At 47.6% G+C, this 20,137-nt stretch overlaps 1 protein-coding gene across 1 annotated transcript; it reads right to left on the reverse strand.

Moving 5' to 3' along the window:
- Nucleotides 1-4,585: 4,585 nt before the first annotated feature.
- LOC310636532 (uncharacterized protein) lies at nt 4,586-12,788 on the reverse strand. Its single transcript, XM_083356471.1, has 2 exons — nt 12,635-12,788; nt 4,586-6,194 (listed from the first exon to the last, which is right to left on the reverse strand). Exon 2 carries the CDS (start codon nt 6,174-6,176, stop codon nt 4,959-4,961), a length of 1,218 nt encoding a protein of 405 aa, XP_083212597.1. The 5' UTR covers nt 6,177-6,194; nt 12,635-12,788; the 3' UTR covers nt 4,586-4,958.
- Between the last annotated feature and the right edge of the window lie 7,349 nt (nt 12,789-20,137).

Raw genomic sequence — 20,137 nt, forward strand, 5'->3', positions numbered from 1 at the left:
ATCATATGCGTACGTGGCTTATGCGTGTGAATCTATATCATGTTGGAAGGCGCGTTGGGTACGCCTGTTGCCTTATTTGTGAAAATAATAAAGGCGGGAGACAAATAAATACATTTTAATAAAATATCTCTAGTGTACTTGCTCCCTCCTGTTGTAGTTCAAAACTAGCCTCTTTTTTTTTTTATTTTGAGCTTTCCTTTTTATCATTTTGTACACACAAAAATTAAGCATCTAAACCAGACATGTCAAACTCAAGGCCCGGGGGCCAGATCCGGCCCATGAAGTGGTTTCATGCGGCCCGCGAAGCCATCCTGGAAACAGTGAGGGAACGGCCCCCACTGCCTTGGCCCTGGCCCTGAGACACTCCTTCTGCCAGAGACCCTCAGATCTGTCCCACTCCTGCCCAGGCCCCCATAGGCACCCTTGATGCGAACGATGTAGAGCTGGCCATGCCCACCCAGTAGGCCATATGCACTTTAGCCATGCCCACCCAGTAGGCCACACCCACCCGGCCCCCTGAGGGCAACCGCAATGCTGATGCGGCCCTCAATGAAATTGAGTTTAACACCCCTGATCTAAACTCTCGTGGCAGCTGTGGAAACGCTAGCCTCAAGCGTGCACATTAGCCACCCACTCACCCAATTTTGCCTTGCATTAAGCGCAACCTGGTGTCAGTTTATAAAAACGTAAAGGTAAAGGTTCCCCCGCACATGCGTGCTAGTCGTTTCTGACTCGAGGGGCCGGTGCTCATCTCCGTTTCAAAGCCGAAGAGCCAGCGCTTGTCCGAAGATGTCTCCGTGGTCATGTGGCTGGCATGACTAGATGCCAAAGGCAAATGGAACGCTGTTACCTTCCCACCGTAGTGGTCCCTATTTTTCTACTTGCACTTTTTACATGCTTTCGAACTGCTAGGTTGGCAGAAGCTGGGACGAGTAACAGGCGCTCGCTCTGCTACGCGGCACTTGGGATTCGACCCGCCAAACTGCCGACCTTCTGATCGACAAGCTCAGCGTCCTAACCCACTGAGCCACCGCGTCAATTTATAATTACCATAAATCCAATATCACTCTATTTGAGTTCACGCTAATTGTGACCTATCTATACAGATAGTCCTAGACTTGCAGTGGCAACTGAACCCAGAGCTTATGTTACTAAGTGAGCAACTTGTTAAATGAGCTCTTGCCTCACTCTACGCCTGTTCTTCCCACATTTGCTAAGTGAATCGCTGCAGTTGTTTAATTAGGAACACGGGTGGTGAAGTGAATCTGTCTTTCCTCTTTGCTCGTCAGAAGTTCACAAAAGATGATCACGTGACCCCGGGGACACCGCAACCGCCATAAATACGGACCGGCTCCCAAGCATCCAAAGGTAAATCACGTGGCCCTGGGGATGCTGTAACAGTCACAAGTGTGAAACGTGGTGGTCCCAAGTCACTTTTTTCAGTGCCCTTGCAACTTTGAAGGGTCACCAAAGAAACTGTTGTAAATCGAGGACTACAAGCTGACATCAGATTCGTTAATGAGCAGAGATTAACATCCTCTGCAAAATTACGTCATACCCACATTCACCACCGAGTGGCAGTCCCGAGACCCTTGCCATACAAGGCAATAATAGTTGCTACTGGCAGCAATGTTTGCAAATAGTGTCCTCCCTCCAAGTTGATTTTGTCACATGATCACACACACACACACAAACACACACACAAAGAAACAAAAACCCACCCACCCCCATCCTGATTGGCTGCCACGGTCAGGCCAGATTGGCTGGGATACTTTGAGCAGGCGGTCCTGCTTCTAAGAAAATGGCACTGAAGCAGCAAACGTAGTGACAATTTAAAGCTATGACAGACCCCTCCCCCCACCAAAAGGGACTTAGGATCCAGATTTAAAGTTCCCCCTCCCTCATGGTCACGTGGCTGCATGACAGGCAGAATCAGCCCACATTTGCAGCCATTTGTGGCATCCCGTGGTCACTTGACCACAATTTAGGTTTTTTCTGGAAATCAGTTACAGGTAGCCAATCAGAATAGCGTTGAAAGGGACCTTAGGGGTCTTCTAGTTCAACCCCTTCCTCAAACAGAAGACCCTATAACAGGGGTAGGCAACCTCAGCTCTTTTATGACTCGTGGACTTCAACTCCCAGAATTCCTGAGCCAGCCATGCTGAGGGGAAAGGGAGAGGTTTCCAAGCTGATTCGTGCTGGCTCAGGAATTCTGGGAGTGTTGTGATTCAGGGTCAGCCTGTGGGTTCGGCAGTTGGGTCGGACGACTCAGAGGAGGAGGAGGGGGGTGTTGAAGAGCTTGCTGATGATGGCCTTGAGGCTCCGCAGAGCCCTCAGCCAGGCCCCTCTCACCTGGTCACGACGCAGACCCAGCTGTGTGAGCCATGACAGCATGGATGAAGATGACCCACAGCTGGCCCTGTTCAAGGATGCCCGACGCAGGAGGCAGTCAATCAGGAGTAAACAGAGGAAGGCAATGGGGCACCTCGGAAGGAGGCAGAGAGAAGCCACGCCCTGAACTGTATAAAAGGGGAATGTGTGGGAGGGCTGGTTTGCTGAAGGCAACCGCTTGAATAGTTCCTGTTTCATAGATCCTGTTTCATGGTTGGTGTCTGTTTTATGTTAATAAATTTGGCAGGCTTTATTCCAGCCTCTTGCCGTTTGTAAAGGGGTTGTCCCTGCTTTTTCTGCAGGGCAGGTAGCAGGCTGGTACAGAACAGGGAGTTGAAGTCCATGAGTCATAAAAGAGCCGAGGTTGCCTACCCCTGCCTTATAACATCTAAGACAAATGGCTGTCCAGTCTCTTCTTAAAGACCTCCAGTAATGGAGCAGCCAAGGTTTCTGAAGGCAAAGCTGTTCCACTGGTTTAATTGTTCTCACAGTTAGGAAGTTTCTCCTCAATTCCAGGTTGCTTCTCTCCTTGGTTAGTTTCCACCCATAACTTCTTGTCCTGCCCTCTGGTGCTTTGGAAAAGAAATTGACACCCCACTTCTCTTTGTGGCAGCCCCTCAAATACTGGAATACTGCTATTATGTCACTCTTAATTCTCCTTTTCTCCAGAGTCTAAAGCAGGGGTAGGCCACCTTGGCTCTTTTATGTCTCGCGGACTTCAACTCCCAGAATTCCTGAGCCAGCACGGCTCAGCTTGGAAACCTGTCTCTTTCCCCTCAGCATGGCTGGCTCAGGAATTCTGGGAGTTGAAGTCCACGAGACATAAAAGAGCCAAGGTGGCCTACCCCTGTTCTAGGGCATAATAAGTGAGCCAGTGGAGTAGTGCTTAAAATATCGGGCTAGAGATGGAGAGGCTCTGAGTTCGAGGCAGCTAGAGAGCAGGCAATGAAAAACCTTGCCAAGAAAACAGCCAGGTTCTGTATAGTCATTCTCCAAGAATTGGACATGACCGTAGGCAGGGCTTTTTTTGTCATAGAACTCTCAGAACGGAGTTCCGGCACCTTTTTTGGATGGAACCTTGTAGGGTAGGCAAGGCGGGTTGTATGACATGTATGAGTTCCGGCACCTTTTTCTTTTACAAAAAAAGCACTGACTGTAGGAATAGGAAAAAATTCCTATAGAATGGACTTCAACTCCCAGAATTCCTGAGCCAGCATGGCTCAGCTTGGAAATCTCTCCCTTTCTCCTCAGCACGGCTGGCTCAGGAATTCTGGGAGTTGAAGTCCACGAGTCATAAAGGAGCCAAGATGGCCTACCCCTTCTCTAGACTAACCAAACCCAAATTCTGCAACCGTTCTTCCATTTAATGACTGTTCAAAATTACAACGGCACTGGGGAAAAAAAGTGACCCTCCTGCTCACATGATCAAAATTTGGGAGCTTGACGACAGGTTCCGCATTTATGACGCTTGAGGTGTCTCCCGGGCTCACGTGATCCCCTTTTGCGACCTTCTGACGAGCAAAGTCAAGGGGGAAGCGAGATTTGCTTAACAACCCGGGTTACTAACTTTACTAACAGCAGCAGTGATTCACTTAACAACTGTGGCAAGAAAGGTTGCAAAACGAGGCAAAATTCACTTAACAACGGTCTTGCTTAGCAACAGAAATTTGGGGCTCCATTGTGGTCGTAATCCAAGAGCTACCTGTACTTCTAGTTTCCAGAAAAAAAAATGCCACACAAGAGAAGAACGAACAACCAAAATGGCAGGTTCAATTACGTAAGACGAGGACTATCTGTCAAGACAAAGTAATGAAGAACGAGAAGCAAGGGACGAGGTTTAAGAAGACTGTCCATTTGCAGTCTTAGAAAAGGGGAAATTATTTTGGGGGGGCTCAAAAGAGTCAAGTTAAGGGCCCACAATCGTGTGATCAAAGCCCCGCCCCTTTTAAATGTATTTGTAAAAAGAGGCGGGGCTTCTACTGTAGAAGCTTGCAGCTGCCATATTGACTTTTTTGACCTCTCCTGCAGAAGCTGCTGAGCGTAACTCGAATTTCGGGTGGGTGGGGGGAATTAGTTTGCAATTTAAGAGTTGCCAAAGTTTGAAGTCCGTGTCAAAGCAAGTCTCAGAGAAACCACACAACCAACATCCATCTATTTATTACAAAATACATAATAATAATAACAATAACCACCACACATAATAACTCATGAAAATCACAATGTACTGGGTTTGGTGAGTGTAATCTAATTAAATTCATCTTGGGTTTACTGCCAATTTTGCCAAGCCAGCTCCGGACCCCCATCTGGATTGGAGTGGGAAAAATTATGGCTTCTCTCCTAATTCAATTTTTTTTCCTCTCCCCGCCCCCCCCCACCATGCATAATAAGAACAGATCCATTCCTAAGATTACTTTTTCTACCCTCCTCTATTCTGGATTCTAGTTTGATTTAGAGAGAACCGGCTTGTTGGCAGCAGACAAAATGCGATTAGTTTTTCCTCCGAGAAGCTCTCTCACACACATCCAGTAAATACACCCACCCCCACCAGCCTGAGACAACACCAATCGTTACACTTTGAAGACCTCCCCATCTTTGTGGGTCCGCTTGTGGACCACTAAGTGCGCGCTGCAGGTGAAACACCTGCCGCAAATCAGACAGGAATAAGGCTTCTCCCCCGTGTGGATTCTCTGGTGCTGCATGAGGTGGGCGCTCTGGCTGAAGCTTTTCCCACAGGTGCCGCATTTATAGGGTTTCTCGCCCGTGTGGGTCCGCTCGTGCTTCACCACATCCGAACTGGTGGTGAAGCTTTTCCCGCACAGGGAGCATTTGTAGGGCTTCTCCCCGGTGTGGATCCTTTTGTGCTTCACGAGATCTGAGCTGGAGCGAAAGCTCTTGCCGCAGGCCGGGCATTTGCAAGGCTTCTCACCCGTGTGAGTCCTCTCGTGCTGGGTGAGGATCATGCTTTGGCTGAAGCACTTCCCGCAGTACGAGCATTTGTAAGGCCTCTCCCCCGTGTGGCTTCGCTGGTGTTTCACGAGACCCGAGTTGGAAGCAAAGCTTTCCCCGCAGGTTAGGCAGGCATACGGCTTCTCGCCCGTGTGGGTCCTCTCGTGCTGGATCAGGTTTGAGCTGCGCTTGAAGCTTTTCTCGCAGAGGGAGCAACTGTAGGGTTTCTCCTCCGTGTGGGTCTTCTTGTGGTTGACAAAGTTGGAGCTGGTCGTGAAACGTTTCCCGCACTCAGGACACTGATAGGGCCGTTCGCCCGTGTGGGTCCTTTGGTGGGTCATGAGGTGGGCGTTGGAGCAGAAGCTCTTCCCGCACAGGAAACACTTGTACGGCTTCTCGGCCGCGTGGAAGCGTTCGTGGACGATCAGGTAGGACCGCTGGTTGAACCGCTTCTCGCACACCGTGCACTGATAGGGCTTCTCCCCCGTGTGGATCCGCTCGTGTTTCACCAGATCCGAACTCTGGTGGAAGCTCCTCCCGCAGTCGGCGCACTTGTACGGCTTCTCCCCCGAGTGGTTTCGTTTCTGATGGCTGATCAGGCTGGCGATGCTGCAGAAGCTTTTCCCGCAATCGGAGCAGATGTAAGTCGTGCCTTCGATGGGACTCCCGTCTTCCAAGCCGGGGATCATGCCTGGCAGACCCACCGATCCGTGTTGGAGCTCGCAGATTCCTTCCACTTTGCGGAAAGCCGAAATGCCTGGGGCCGTTTCCAGGAACGAAACACACGGTTCCAGGAATCCCGGCTTCTTCACCTCCGCGGTGTCCCCATGGTCATCCATCTGTCCGCCAGCCCCTTGCTTCGTTAAAAAAGAAAGAAGAAAGAAAGAAAGAAAGAAAGAAAGAAAGAAAGAAAGAAAGAAAGAAAGAAAGAAAGAAAGAAAGAAAGAAAAATTAAATCAGGTGACGCTCCAAAAGAATACACAGGCAGTCCTCGACTTACGACCACGACTGAGTTCAAAGTTTCTGCTGCGGAGTGACATGCGGGTTAAGTGGATTTTTGCCCCGTTTGGCGACCTTTCTTGCCACAGAGGCTAAGTGGATCACTGCGGTCGTCAAGTCACAGTGGATCTGGCTTCTCCATTGAATTGGTTTGTCAGAGGTACGCAAGAGGGGATTGCGTGACCCCGGCACCCTGCAACCGTTATAAATATGAGCCAGTTGCCAAGCATCTGAATTTTGACCACTAACCCTGGGGAAGCTGCAACGGTTGTAAATGCAAAACGGCCATAAGTCGTTTTTTTTTTAGTGCCGTTATAACTCTGAATGGTCACAAAACGATCGGTTGTAAATCGAGGGCTACAAGTAATCTGTCTACTTGGTAAGTGTTAATGCCACTTTACAATGCCTTGGTAAGGCCACGCTTGGAATACGGCATCCAGCTTTGGTCACCACGATGTAAAAAAGATGTAGAGACTCTAGAAAGAGTACAGAGAAGAGCAACAAAGATGATTAGGAGATTGGAGACTAAAACATATAAGGAACGGTTGCTGGAATTGGGTATGTGTAGTTTAACGAAGAGAAGGGTGACGGGTGACATGATAGCAGTGTTCCAGTATCTCAGGGGCTGCCCCAAAGAAGAGGGAGTCAAGCTATTCTCCAAAGCACCTGAAAGCAGGACAAGAAGCAACGGATGGAAACTAGTCAAGGAGAGAAGCAACCTAGAACTAAGGAGAAACTTCCTGACAGTTAGAACAATTAACCAGTGGAACAACCTGCCTCCAGAAGTGGTGAATGCTCCAACACTGGAGGTTTTTAAGAAGAAACTGGACAGCCATTTGCCTGAAATGGTAGAGGGTTTTCTGTTTGAGCAGGGGGTTGGACTAGATGACCTCCAAGGTCCCTTCCAACTACTTCTTCTTCTTCTTCTTCTTCTTCTTCTTCTTATTATTATTATTATTATTATTATTATTATTATTATTATTATTATTATCATCAACAACAACAACAACTGGAGCACCACTTGAACACCATTGGCACTGACAAATTTGCAATAAGTCAATTGCAAAAGGCAGCCTTACTAGGAACTGCTTGCATCCTGCAACAATATCTGTAATACCATCAAATATCTGTAATACATCTGCCTATGCCAGGTCCTTGGTAAGGACTCGATAGGTAGATAAAAATGCCAAATCCAGTCTGAACATCTGGCTGACTGTGTGATGAAGAAGAAGAAGAAGAAGAAGAAGAAGAAGAAGAAGAAGAAGAAGAAGAAGAAGAAGAAGAAGAAGAAGAAGAAGAAGAAGAAGAAGAAGAAGAAGAAGAATCCTGGTGAAGCAGATGGGCACCAGGGACCGGTTCCATGGAGGAAGGTTCTTCCGTGGACCGGAGAGTGTGTGGTTTTGTGGGCCGCCTGCATCCCACGGATAGGGCTTTGCTTGTTTGTGCGGACCAGTTGCTGGCATGCTGCGGCCCGGTACAAGTCCACGGAGCGGGGATTCTGGACCCTGCTTTAATCTAAGGATGATCTCTGCAATACTTTACTTGAAATGATCTCTGCAATGTATTAGATGTTGATGAGCTTTTATTGTATCCCATTCTTCATGTTTTGCTTTTTTTTTCCCTCTTGATTGTGCTCTTCCAAGAGCCCACCAGCTGGGATTGTAATGGGCTGCAAAAATAACCTGGGGAGACAGCAAGAAATGCTGCAGCTTTAAGCTTCAACCTTGGCCGCTTTAAGACGCGGGAACTTCGATTCCTAGAACTCCCCAACCAGCATGAATTCTGGGAGTTGAAGTCCACAGGTCTTAAAAGCGGCCAAGGTTGAGAAACATTAGCCTAGAGACCAGGAGTCTCCAAGCTTGGCAACTTTAAGACCTGTGGACTTCAACTCCCAGAATTCCTCAACCAAGCACGGCAGGCTGAGGAATTCTGGGAGCTGAAGTCTACAAGTCAGACAAGAGCTCTCTTTAACTCACAGAAGAAACGGGAGCATGGAAGACACCTCAGGAAATATCATGGGGTTGGACTAGAAGACCTCCAAGGTCCCTTCCAACTCTGTTATTCTAGCTAACTCAAATCACTGAAAGGGTGGCCGTTCTCAAGAGTGGCTGGGCTGCTCTAGGAAGTTTTCTTGCCATAGAGTTTGTCCTCCGGATACTTATGATTTTTTTTTAAAATTGTTTTTTACTTTTTTAATGTAAGATTCATCTGGACTCAAGCCGTCTCGACTTACCAGCATTTGTTTAATGACCGTTCGAAGTTACGACGCCGATGAAAAAAGTGATATGACCGTTTTTCACACCTACGACCACAGCAGCCTTCCCCCATGGTCACATGATCAAGATTCAGACGCTTGGCAACTGGCATCTACTTATGACGTTTGGAGTGCCCCGGGGTCATGCGATCCTCTTTTGTGACCTTCGGACGAGCGAAGTCAACGGGGGGGGGGGGGGGGGGGGGGGGAAGCCAGATCCACTTAACAACCGTGTCGCTAACTGAACAGCTGCAGTGGATTCACTTAACAACCGGGGCAAGAAAGGTTGTAAAATGAGGCAAAGCTTGCTGAACAAACTGTCTTGCTTAGCAACGGAAATTCTGAGCTCAGTTGTGGTAAATAAGCCGAGGACCACCTGTATAAAATAAATACGTCTAAAAAATTTCTTATGCCACCCCCCCCCGTCAGAGCGCTAAATACAGTTAAATAAATAAATAACGCCTCCTTTTTAATATTGCATGGAACTCCTGCTCAGTCTAAGTCAGGGGCCTTCAAACTTGGCCCTTTTATGACTGGTGGACTTCAACTCCCAGAATTCCTCAGCCAATGTGCCTGGCTGAGGAATTCTGGGAGTTGAAGTCCACAAGTCATAAAAGGGCCAAGTTTGAAAGACCCCTGGTCTAAGTAGTAACTATTATGTCAGGTCCCTGGTTCCTTCGCCCTTCGACTGAAAGCGAGCCAACGCTTCACTTCTTTCTATCATTACTCCCCCGCTCCCCCCATTTTCTAATCTAGAGAATCGACTCTCGCTTGGAAAGAGACTCAGCAATCAAGGTGCTTGGTGATGACCTATACAACCTCGGCTCTTTTATGACTCATGGACTTCAACTTCCAGAATTCCTGAGCCAGCTTGGCTGGCTCAGGAATTCTGGGAGTTGAAGTCCATGAGTCATAAAAGAGCCGAGGTTGCCTACCCCTGACCTATAGAGCCCTAAATGGCATGGGTCCGGATTACCTACGGGAGCACCTGCTGCCAGCATCAACTTCCCATCGTCCTGTGCGCTCCCACAGGGAAGGCCTCCTCAGGGTCCCGCTGGTCAGGGAGTGCCGGCGGGTGATCCCCAGGGGGAGAGCGTTCTCGGTGGGCGCGCCTGCCCTATGGAACCAACTTCCCACAGAACTCAGGACTGCCCCCGACCTTCGCTCGTTTCGCCGGGACCTAAAAACTTGGCTATTCGAGCTTGCCGGCCTGGACTGAGGGTTTTTGGGTTAATGGTTTTAATTTTTAATTATTTGGGGGCTATTTCATTTCATTTTTTTATTTTAACCGGTATATATATTGTACTGTTTTAATTTGCCCTGTAAACCGCCCTGAGTCCCTCGGGAAAAGGGCGGTATGTAAATCGAAATAAATAAAAATAAATAAATAAATAAGTCCAAATAAAGATCTTACTTCGGCCCAAAATATCACCTTGGCTATTCAATTTCTCTGCAGCGAAAGAGACGGTGGAAGAAAAGGGAGAGAGAGGATTATCATTACAAATAGGTTTATTTCAAGGGACTAAGAGACCCCAACAGGAATAGGCTAGATATGTTTTCCCCAAAGTGTTTTCCCTCCTTACATGTTTATTTGATAATGAAAAAAAGAAAGAAAAGCTGGATAAAAGTTCCATTGTAAGCTGCATAGCTTGGCAGGGAAGAAAAAAAAAAAGCCCGTCATTGGCGATAAATAAAGTACTGGGCCTGGCAAGCAGCCATCCCCAAGTAGCTTTTGCAAGGGCACCTCTGAACACAAATCTTTGATGAAGGTATAATTGCAGGCAGCCGGGGTTGCCTCCTCTGTTCTTTTCAAACACTGCACATTTGCCTGTACAGCCAGGATGTAGCAAGTAGGGCTTGGCTTGTTCTCCAAAAAGCGCATTCTGGTTCTTTTCATTTAAGGGTTGAAAAGCCAAACTGAGTTGGGGAGGGTGTTCAATCTTGGAGCCCCACTAATGTGACTTAAAGGGGCAGAAGCCCCTTCCTTTCATCCAATGCACCATCAAATCAAATCCAACAAGGTCTTAACAAAACAGTGGAGGGGTGGGGCGTGTGGGGGGGGAAGAACAGCTATCAATCATCCCTCTGCCTTTCACTTACCCTCTGGAACAACACAGCCCCCCCCCAAATGAGGTTAGCCCCAGCCCTCAGGATCTTCCCGAAAGCCCTTAAAACATGGCTGTTGTTTTTTCCAAAAAGCTGGAGATCCCGTCACTTGGGAGCTTGCCCGCTCGTTGGTTGTATTTCTAACACCTCTTCCCTCCTGGCTTTGCTTATTTAAGAGAAATAACAGAAGAACAGAGTGGGAAGGGACCTTGGGGGTCATCTAGTCCAACCCCCTGCTTGAGCATGACATCTTATACCAGGGGTTGAAGTCCACAAGTTGTAAAAGAGCCCACTTTGAAGACCCTTGTCTTATACCATTTCGGGTAAATGGTTGTCCAATCTCCTTGTAAAAAGCCTCCAGTGATGGAGCACTGGACTTCAACCCCTGGTTGACTGTTCTATCAGGAGATTTATTTTGATCATTACTGAAATTTATTTTGATTGTTGCTAAGGGTTTGCAAGAAAACGTTTGCAACCTAATGTTTTAATTCCTGGTTCGACTGCACACACACAAACAAACAAACACACACAGACACACACACACACACAGCCACAGAGATGAGCACCCAGGTAAGTGTGATCAATAAACACACCTTTGGGACAGCCATGACCTGGATGACTGAGAATCTCCATAGTAGACAAATAAAATAATAATAATAATAATAATAATAATAATAATAATAATAATAATAATAATAATAATAATAAGAAGAAGAAGAAGAAGAAGAAGAAGAAGAAGAAGAAGAAGAAGAAGAAGAAGAAGAAGAAGAAGAAGAAGGAAGGGACCTTGGAGGTCATCTAGTCCAACCCCCTGCTCAGGCAGGAAACCCTATACCATTTCAGGCAAATGGCTGTCCAGTCTCTTCTTAAAAACCTCCAGTGTTGGAGCACCCCAGTTTGAGGATTGTTTTTTTTTTAATCCCATTTATAAATGGGAGCGGCTTACAATCTAAGAAGCACAAATCAACGTGCTTAGCAATAGCCTTCATTCTATGTATATGCCTGCTTATTCGGGCTTTTTTTGGGGGGGAGGGGGAGGGAAGCAGCATTTTTTGCCCCCAACAATCTGGCTCCTCATTTTACCTACCTGGGAAGGAGGGAAGGCTGAGTCACAACCTTGAGCCTGGTGGGACGCAAACCTGCACTAATTGCAGGCAGCTGGTGTTACTTAAGGAGGCATTAGCCCAGGGGTCTTCAAACGTGGCCCTTTTATGACTTGTGGACTTCAACTCCCAGAATTCCTCAGCCAGCGTGCCTGACTGAGGAATTCTGGGAGTTGAAGTCCACTCCTCTTAAAGTCCATATCAGGGGTCTTCAAACTTGGCCCTTTTATGACTTGTGGACTTCAACTCCCAGAATTCCTCAGCCAGCGTGCCTGACTGAGGAATTCTGGGAGTTGAAGTCCACTCCTCTTAAAGTCCATATCAGGGGTCTTCAAACTTGGCCCTTTTATGACTTGTGGACTTCAACTCCCAGAATTCCTCAGCCAGCGTGCCTGACTGAGGAATTCTGGGAGTTGAAGTCCACAAGTCATCAAAGGGGCCAAGTTTGAAGACCCTTGCATTAGCCCACTGCTCCACCAAGGCACACACACACACACACACACACCCCACACACCCCATTTCCCCCATGCAAGGAAAGGCTTGACCTCTGTCTGCTTCTGCAGAGCTCAAAGCAGGTTTAAGGCAGGGAAACAAAGGGAACTTTTATTTTTTTTGGGGGGGGGATTCCCTCTTCCCCACTTAAAGGGGACGGAGGAAGACCCCTCCCCCTCTCCCCCCCTCCCCTCCCCCCCGGTTCAGCGGCTGCTCTCCCTCCCCTCCCCATCTCCTCCACCCTCCTGGCTCTCCCCTCCTCCTCCTCCTCCTCCCCAAGCTCCTTTTGTCTGCAATCCAGCCGCGGGGAAAACGGCGGGGCTTCTTCCCCGCTCAAGCCCACCTGCAAGGTGCGCCGCGGAAGCCGCTTATCCGAAGAGCCGCGGCGATCGCAAACGCCGCCAGGCGGGCCAGCCTCCGCCGGAGCGATGGGAAGGGCGCCGGCAAGGGGGGAAGGGGGGGAAGGGTGGTGGTGGGGAACGAGAGAGGAGGAAGTGGCGAGGAGGGGGAATGGAAGGGAGGAGGAACAGGAAGTGGCCTTCATTTTTATCGCCCCCACCCCTCGCTCGCTTGTACGATCCCTCTAGGAATCGGGGTGGAAAGCTCGACTGTCCGCCCCCCCCCCCCCCCATGAACGTTCCAATAGGGCCGGGGTCTTCAAACCTGGCCCTTTTATGACTCGTGGACTTCAACACCCAGAATTCCTCAGCCAGCTTGCCTGGCTGAGGAATTCTGGCAGTTGAAGTCCACAAGTCATAAAAGGGCCAAGTTTGAAGACCCCCTGTCTCAAAGTGTGCTAAAGTAGGCTGGCTGGGGAATTCTGGGAGCTGAAGTTCTCAAGGCTTAAACTATGCTGGCTGGGGAATTCTGGGAGTTGAACTCCACAAGCCTGCAAGCAGGGGTCTTCAAACTTGGCCCTTTTATGGCTTGTGGACTTCAACTCCCAGAATTCCTCAGCCAGGCATGCTGGCTGAGGAATTCTGGGAGTTGAAGTCCATGAGTCATTAAAGGGGCGAGTTTGAAGACCCCTGCAATAGGGGATCGGACAAGTCTAAACTATAAAGAGCGGCGCCTAACAGATACGTTGGACTCCAGCACCCATTGTGCTCCGTTATGGGCGTTGGGGTTTTTGGACAGCCACTTGCCTGAAATGGGATAGGATCTGCTGCTTGAGCAGGGGGTTGGACTGGAAGGCACGCAAGGTCCCTTCCAGCTCTGTTCTGATTGATTGAGCTTGCAACTTATAATAGCAATAATAATAAAATTGGAAGGGACCTTTGCAGGTCATCTAGTCCATCCCCCTGCTCGGGCAGGAAACCCTATACCGTTTCAGACAAATGGCTGTCCAGTCTCTTCTTAAAAACTTCCAGTGTTGGAACATTCACCACTTCTGGAGGCAGGTTGTTCCACTGGTTAGTTGTTCTAACTATCAGGAAGTTTCTCCTTAGTTCTAGGTTGCTTCTCTCCTTGACTAGTTTCCATCCATTGCTTCTTGTCCTGCTTTCAGGTGCTTTGGAGAATAGTTTGACTCCCTCTTCTTTGTGGCAGCCCCTGAGATACTGGAACACTGCTATCATGTTACCCCTCATTCTTCTCTTCATTAAACTACACATACCCAATTCCAGCAACCGTTCCCTATATGTTTTAGCCTCCAGCCCCTTAATCATCTTTGTTGCTCTTCTCTGTACCCTTTCTAGAGTCTTGACATCTTTTTTACATTGTGGTAACCAAAACTGGATGCAGCATTCCAGGTGTGGCCTTACCAAAGCATTGTAAAGTGGTATTAGTACTTCACATGATCTTGATTCTACCCCTCTGTTAATGCATCCTGGCACTGTGTTGGCTTTTTTGGCAGCTACAGCACACGGCTGGCTCATATTTAAGTGATTGTCCACTAGGACTCCGAGATCTCTCTCACAGTTACTACTATTGAGCAAGGTACCACCTATGCTATACCTGTGCATTTCATTTTTTTCTGCCTAAATGTAGAACCTTACTTTTTTCACAATTCAATTTCATTTTGTTAGATAGCGCCCAGTGTTCGAGTCTGTCCAGATCCTCCTGTATCTTAAGCCTATCTTCTGGAGTATTGGCTATTCCTGCCAGCTTGGTGTCAATGAGGGTGATTTTATCTTTTTTTGAGGGCACCTGGCTAGATTGAATGGTCAGAAGGCTCAGCAGTTGGAAAAGCAGGGTCATGAGTCTTTCATGTCTCTTTCTCTTAATTTCAGCTGGGTTAGCCATCCAGAGTTGCTTAATGGGATTGCCTGGTTCCTTCAGTGAAAAACCATCTCGTTTCCTCTCCTTGTATAGCTGCACTTCACCTTCTTCAGCATATGACAAACAGAGAATCAGAAATTAAAAGAACTGCCAGCAAACCTCAAAATAAATGGATGGAGAAAAGCCTCTTGGTTTGCACTGAACACTTGGGCTAAAATTAATTAAGAGCACTTCATTGGCTCCCTCAAAGAAACGGAATCGCCTCGATATAAGGAGAAATCACAGTTTGAGCCCTTCTGACTTGGTCATCTCAGATTCGTTTGAGAATAAAGTGCAGAGAGACCTTAGGGCCCTACAGAGCAAGGATTCTTCACCGACCCGTAAGGGACGGTGACTGAAGGGCTGAACAAGCTCCAGAATTCATCTCTGATGGTATGAGGGAAAGAGGGATGCTGGAGATCACATAAATCCTTTCCACTTGTCTTAGGGCAGGAGACGCTATACCAGACATGTCAAACACAAGGCCCGGGGGCCAGATCTGGCCCGCGAAGTGGTTTCATGCGGCCCGCGAAGCCATCCTGGAAACAGTGAGGGAACAGCCCCCACTGCCTTGGCCCTGGCCCAGAGACCCTCCTCCTGCCAGAGACCCTCAGATCTGTCCCACTCCTGCCTAGGCCCCCATAGGCACCCTTGATGTGAACGATGTAGAGCTGGCCATGCCCACCCAGTAGGCCATATGCACTTTAGCCATGCCCACTGAGGGCAACCGCAATGCTGATGCGGCCCTCAATGAAATTGAGTTTGACACCCCTGTCTTAGGGGGATACTTCCAACCAATAGTGAACAACTGGAGAAGATCATCCTGACAGTAGAATTAAATCGGTGGAACTGCTTTTGCCTTCAGAGGTGGTGGATGTTCCAATTCTGGAAGTTTTAAAGAAGAGACTGGACAACTATTTGTCTGTAATGGTGTAGCGTCCCCTGCTTGAGCAGGGGGTTGGACTAGATGACCTCCAAGGTCCCTTTTACCTCTATTGTTCTGTAGTCTGTTTCTGGAGCTCTCTCTGTCACTTGGCTCATTGTTAGCAAGACAACTTCACACACGAGAACCCTCTCGTCTCGTGCTTTCCTCTATTCTAAATAAGGGGGGGGGGAATTCCTGTCTTCATGCCTTTCTTAATAAATCTAGCTTTTATTTCAAATGTAACGAACCCCTGTAGCGTTCACTGACAGCTGGGCTATATGCTGCACATGTAAAACAAATTAACATTTTTAACTTGACAACTTATGATCCCTTGGATCGTCCTTCTTTCCACACCTATAACTTGTGGATTCTGCTCAAAAGAGCAGAGAGTAGTTGTGGACAACTACCAATTGCACAGCTTCAATTGGTGCACCAGTTGCAAATAATGTAATATTTACACTATAAAAAAGATAAAAACTTTTTTTAACCCGAAAGGCATCCCAATTAATTGGGCAATACATTTTTTAAAAAAAAAAACATTTTTAATAGAGGTGCTTATGAGAACTGCAACCAATGGGCATCCATTTTTGAAAATGTGTTTCTGCCCTCCCTATCACCTTCTAGGTAAAGGTAAAGGTTCCTCCGCACATGCATGCTAGTCGTTTCCGACTCTAGGGGCCGGTGCTCATCTCCATTTCAAAGCCGAAGAGCCAGCGCTTGTCCGAGGATGTCTCCGTGGTCATGTGGCCGGCATGACTGGATGCCAAAGGCGCACGGAACGCTGTTACCTTCCCACCGTAGTGGTCCCTATTTTTCTACTTGCATTTTTACGTGCTTTCGAACTGCTAGGTTGGCAGAAGCTGGGACGAGTAACAGGCGCTCACTCTGTTACGTGGCACTCGGGATTCGACCCGCCAAACTGCCGACCTTCTGATCGACAAGCTCAGCGTCCTAACCCACTAAGACACCGCGTCCCACCATATTGTGGTTTAATTTGATGCCCCGGCTCACCAGCATGCTAATACTCAATATGACTTGGTTTTTACATACGTATTTGAGTATTTACGGAGATTCTCAATCGTCCAGGTCATGGTTGTCTGAAAGGTGCTCTTTCAAGAGGCAACGGGACTTTCTTGTTTTAATTTGAAGGAATATAAATCCTTCCATTCCCCACCATCCAGTCAGAGCTGAAGAAGCTTCTTGGATGAGAAGTGAAACGTCTTCAAAGAAAAAAGTAGATCACAACCTACTACTTGATAAGATAGAAAAATGTGGGTTAGACAGCATCACCACCGGATGGATTCGTAGCTGGCTGACAGGCCGTACTCAACGTGTGGTCCTCAATGGAACTGCATCTACATGGAAGGAAGTGTGTAGTGGGGTGCCCCAGGGCTCTGTTCTGGGCCCAGTGCTCTTCAACATCTTCATCAACGATTTGGATGAGGGGATAGATGGGGAACTCATCAAATTTGCAAATGACACCAAGCTGGCAGGAATAGCCAATACTCCAGAAGATCGGCTTAAGATACAGGAGGATCTGGACAGACTCGAACACTGGGCGCTATCTAACCAAGTGAAATTCAAGGGTGAAAAAAGTAAGGTTCTACATTTAGGCAAGAAAAACCAAATGTACAGGTATAGTATAGGGGGTACCTTGCTCAATAGTAGTAACTGTGAGAGGGATCTCGGAGTCCTAGTAGACAATCACTTCAATATGAGCCAGCAGTATGCTACAGCTGCCAAAAAAGCCAACACAGTGCTAGGCTGCATTAACAGAGGGATAGAATCAAGATCAAGTGAAGTACTAATACCACTTTACAATGCTTTGGTAAGGCCACACCTGGAATACTGCATCCAGTTTTGGTCACCACGATGTAAAAAAGATGTTGAGAGTCTGGAAAGATTACAGAGAAGAACAACAAAGATGATTGGGGGACTGGAGACTAGAAACATATAAGGAACGGTTGCTGGAATTGGGTATGTCTAGTTTAATGAAGAGAAGGACTAGGGGTGACATGATAGCAGTCTTCCAATATCTCAGGGGTTGCCCCAAAGAAGAGGGAGTCAAGCTATTCTCCAAAGCGCCCGAAGGCAGGACAAGAAGCAACGGATGGAAACTGACCAAGGAGAGAAGCAACCTAGAACTAAGGAGAAACTTCCTGACAGTTAGAATAATTAACCAGTGGAACAACCTGCCTCCAGAAGCTGTGAATGCTTCCAACACTGCAAGTTTTTAAGAAGAGACTCGACAGCCATTGGACTGAAATGGTATCGGGTTTCCTGCCTGAGCAGGGGGTTGGACTAGATGACCTCCAAGATCCCTTCCAACTTTACTATTATGAAATTATGAATAGAAAACAAGAAAGTCCAGTGGCCTCTTGAAAAAGCACCTTTGAGATACCTATTCAAGTTTCCAAGCCATGATTTATGGTTATTTGGCATGTCGTGCCAAGGTATAATGCGCAATATCACACTACGAAGTCAGTATTTCTCAATTTCTAGAACTTTTTAAGATATTTGGATGGGGTTGCTGTACATATGTTGGCCAGGTTGGAGACGGCTAACCTAGGGAATAAAGCAGGGGTCTTCAAACTTGGCCCTTTTATGACTTGTGGACTTCAACTCCCAGAATTCCTCAGCCAGCAAAGCTGGCTGAGGAATTCTGGGAGTTGAAGTCCACAAGTCATAAAAGGGCCAAGTTTGAAGACCCCTGGAATAAAGATTTGATTCAAGTTGCTAGGTCAGAACAAGGCTTGTTGGATTTAGGCTAAACCGGTTGTGTGAATCTGGCCTTTGTTCTTTGGAAACCCAGGCCTAGCAAGGTTATCCCTGGGGTTACTTCCATAAACCATCTTTATTCGGCGCCACTTTTAAACCCACCCAGCACAAAAATATTAGGGAAGAGGAGGATTTTTCTTCTGCGGGCCTTGAAGGGTTAAAGGAAAGGAAAGACCTCCTCCTCCTCCCCCTTTTCCTAGAGCGGCCCGCAGGAGAAGCTGCGCTGAGGGGAGGGGGCCGTTCTCTCCCTGCGTGGTCCCGACCTTTCGTTCCACACGGAACCGCTGCCTGGAATGTTTCGCGATTGGCTGCTTTCTCCCAACTTGCGCGAGGGGTTTCGGGAGTTGTAGTCCGGCAATGCGCTTGGATAGGGAATGAAGTAAAACGCTAGAAAGTTGTGATCAGACTTTTGCAATTCGACAAAGGGGTTAAATGTTTTGCCGAGCTGTTGATTTCCTAGAAAAGCAGAGAGCTGTTTTGGCAAGGAGGGTGGCAGATTATGTAATCTACTTCCTGCTCCGCTTCCCGTGGGAAAGTAGGGTTTCACTTTCCCAGGCGGCGGCTTAGGGTCCACGGTGATATATTTATTTTTCTGTGTTTTAGGTACGGGCGTGGGGGAGCTCTGCCTAGCGCAGGGGTCTTCAAACTTGGCCCTTTTATGACTTGTGGACTTCAACTCCCAGAATTCCTCAGCCAGCTTTGCTGGCTGAGGAATTCTGGGAGTTGAAGTCCACAAGTCATAAAAGGGCCAAGTTTGAAGACCCCTGGCCTAGCGAAACGAGACGGTGGAGTTAGGGTTTCTGGTTTTGCTTTATTTTTAACTGCTGGCTGAGCTGGGATGAGGTTGATTGTTGGGGGCAATTAAGCTGACTTTGTATGTAATAATGCCGCTTGGGGTGTGTGTGTGAAAGCCCTAATAAGCAGGCATATACATAGAATGAGGGATGCAGTGGCTCAATGGGTTAGGACGCTGAGCCTGTCGATCAGAAGGTCGGCAGTTTGGCGGGTCAAATCCCGAGTGCCGCGTAACAGAGTGAGCGCCTGTTACTCGTCCCAGCTTCTGCCAACCTAGCAGTTCGAAAGCACGTAAAAAGTGCAAGTAGAAAAATAGGGACCACTATGGTGGGAACGTAACAGCGTTCCGTGCGCCTTTGGCGTCTAGTCATGCCGGCCACATGACCACAGAGATGTCCTCGGACAAGCGCTGGCTCTTCGGCTTTGAAACGGAGATGAGTACCGACCCCTAGAGTCGGAAACGACTAGCACACATGTGCGGGGGAACCTTTACCTTTATAAATAGAATGAAGGCTACTGCTAAGCTTGTAAGCCGCCCTGAGTCTTCGGAGAAGGGCGGGATATAAATGGAATTAAAATAAAAAAAATAAAAATAGATTTGCTGTGCCCGCCAGGCAGAAATCAAACCGGTGTAGTTTGTCTCCAGCAGCGCCAAGTGCCTCTGCTAAATTTCTGCTGCAAAGTTCACAGGTTGTGCTAAGCCTGATTGATACTGAACAATCCTTAGCCATCTGGTTTTGCATGAGAACGCTAAACTCGGAAGCTAATCACATGGCTTAAGGATATGTGCACGTTTTTGGATTTCTGTACATTCTTTTTTTTATAAAACTGAACTTTTTTTACTAGCCCCTTCCTTCCTGCTTTGCAGAAGACAATTTTTTTTTTGATCCAGCAGACATCTGGCTTATAATCTATGAGAAAAGAATAGCAGATGGGTCTTGAGTTGCAAACCTGATACCTGGCTAGGCGTCTCTGCTGCTCATAAAATGCTACGGAAAGGATATAGGTTATTTCTAAATTGCATCTCCCACAACATGAGAGTGTCTCAAGTGCCATTTTTAATAATATATGAGCAGCTGCTCTATGTCT

Source organism: Vipera ursinii (genome assembly GCF_947247035.1).
Source record: "Vipera ursinii genome assembly, chromosome: 2".
NCBI classification, from domain to species: Eukaryota; Metazoa; Chordata; class Lepidosauria; order Squamata; family Viperidae; genus Vipera; species Vipera ursinii.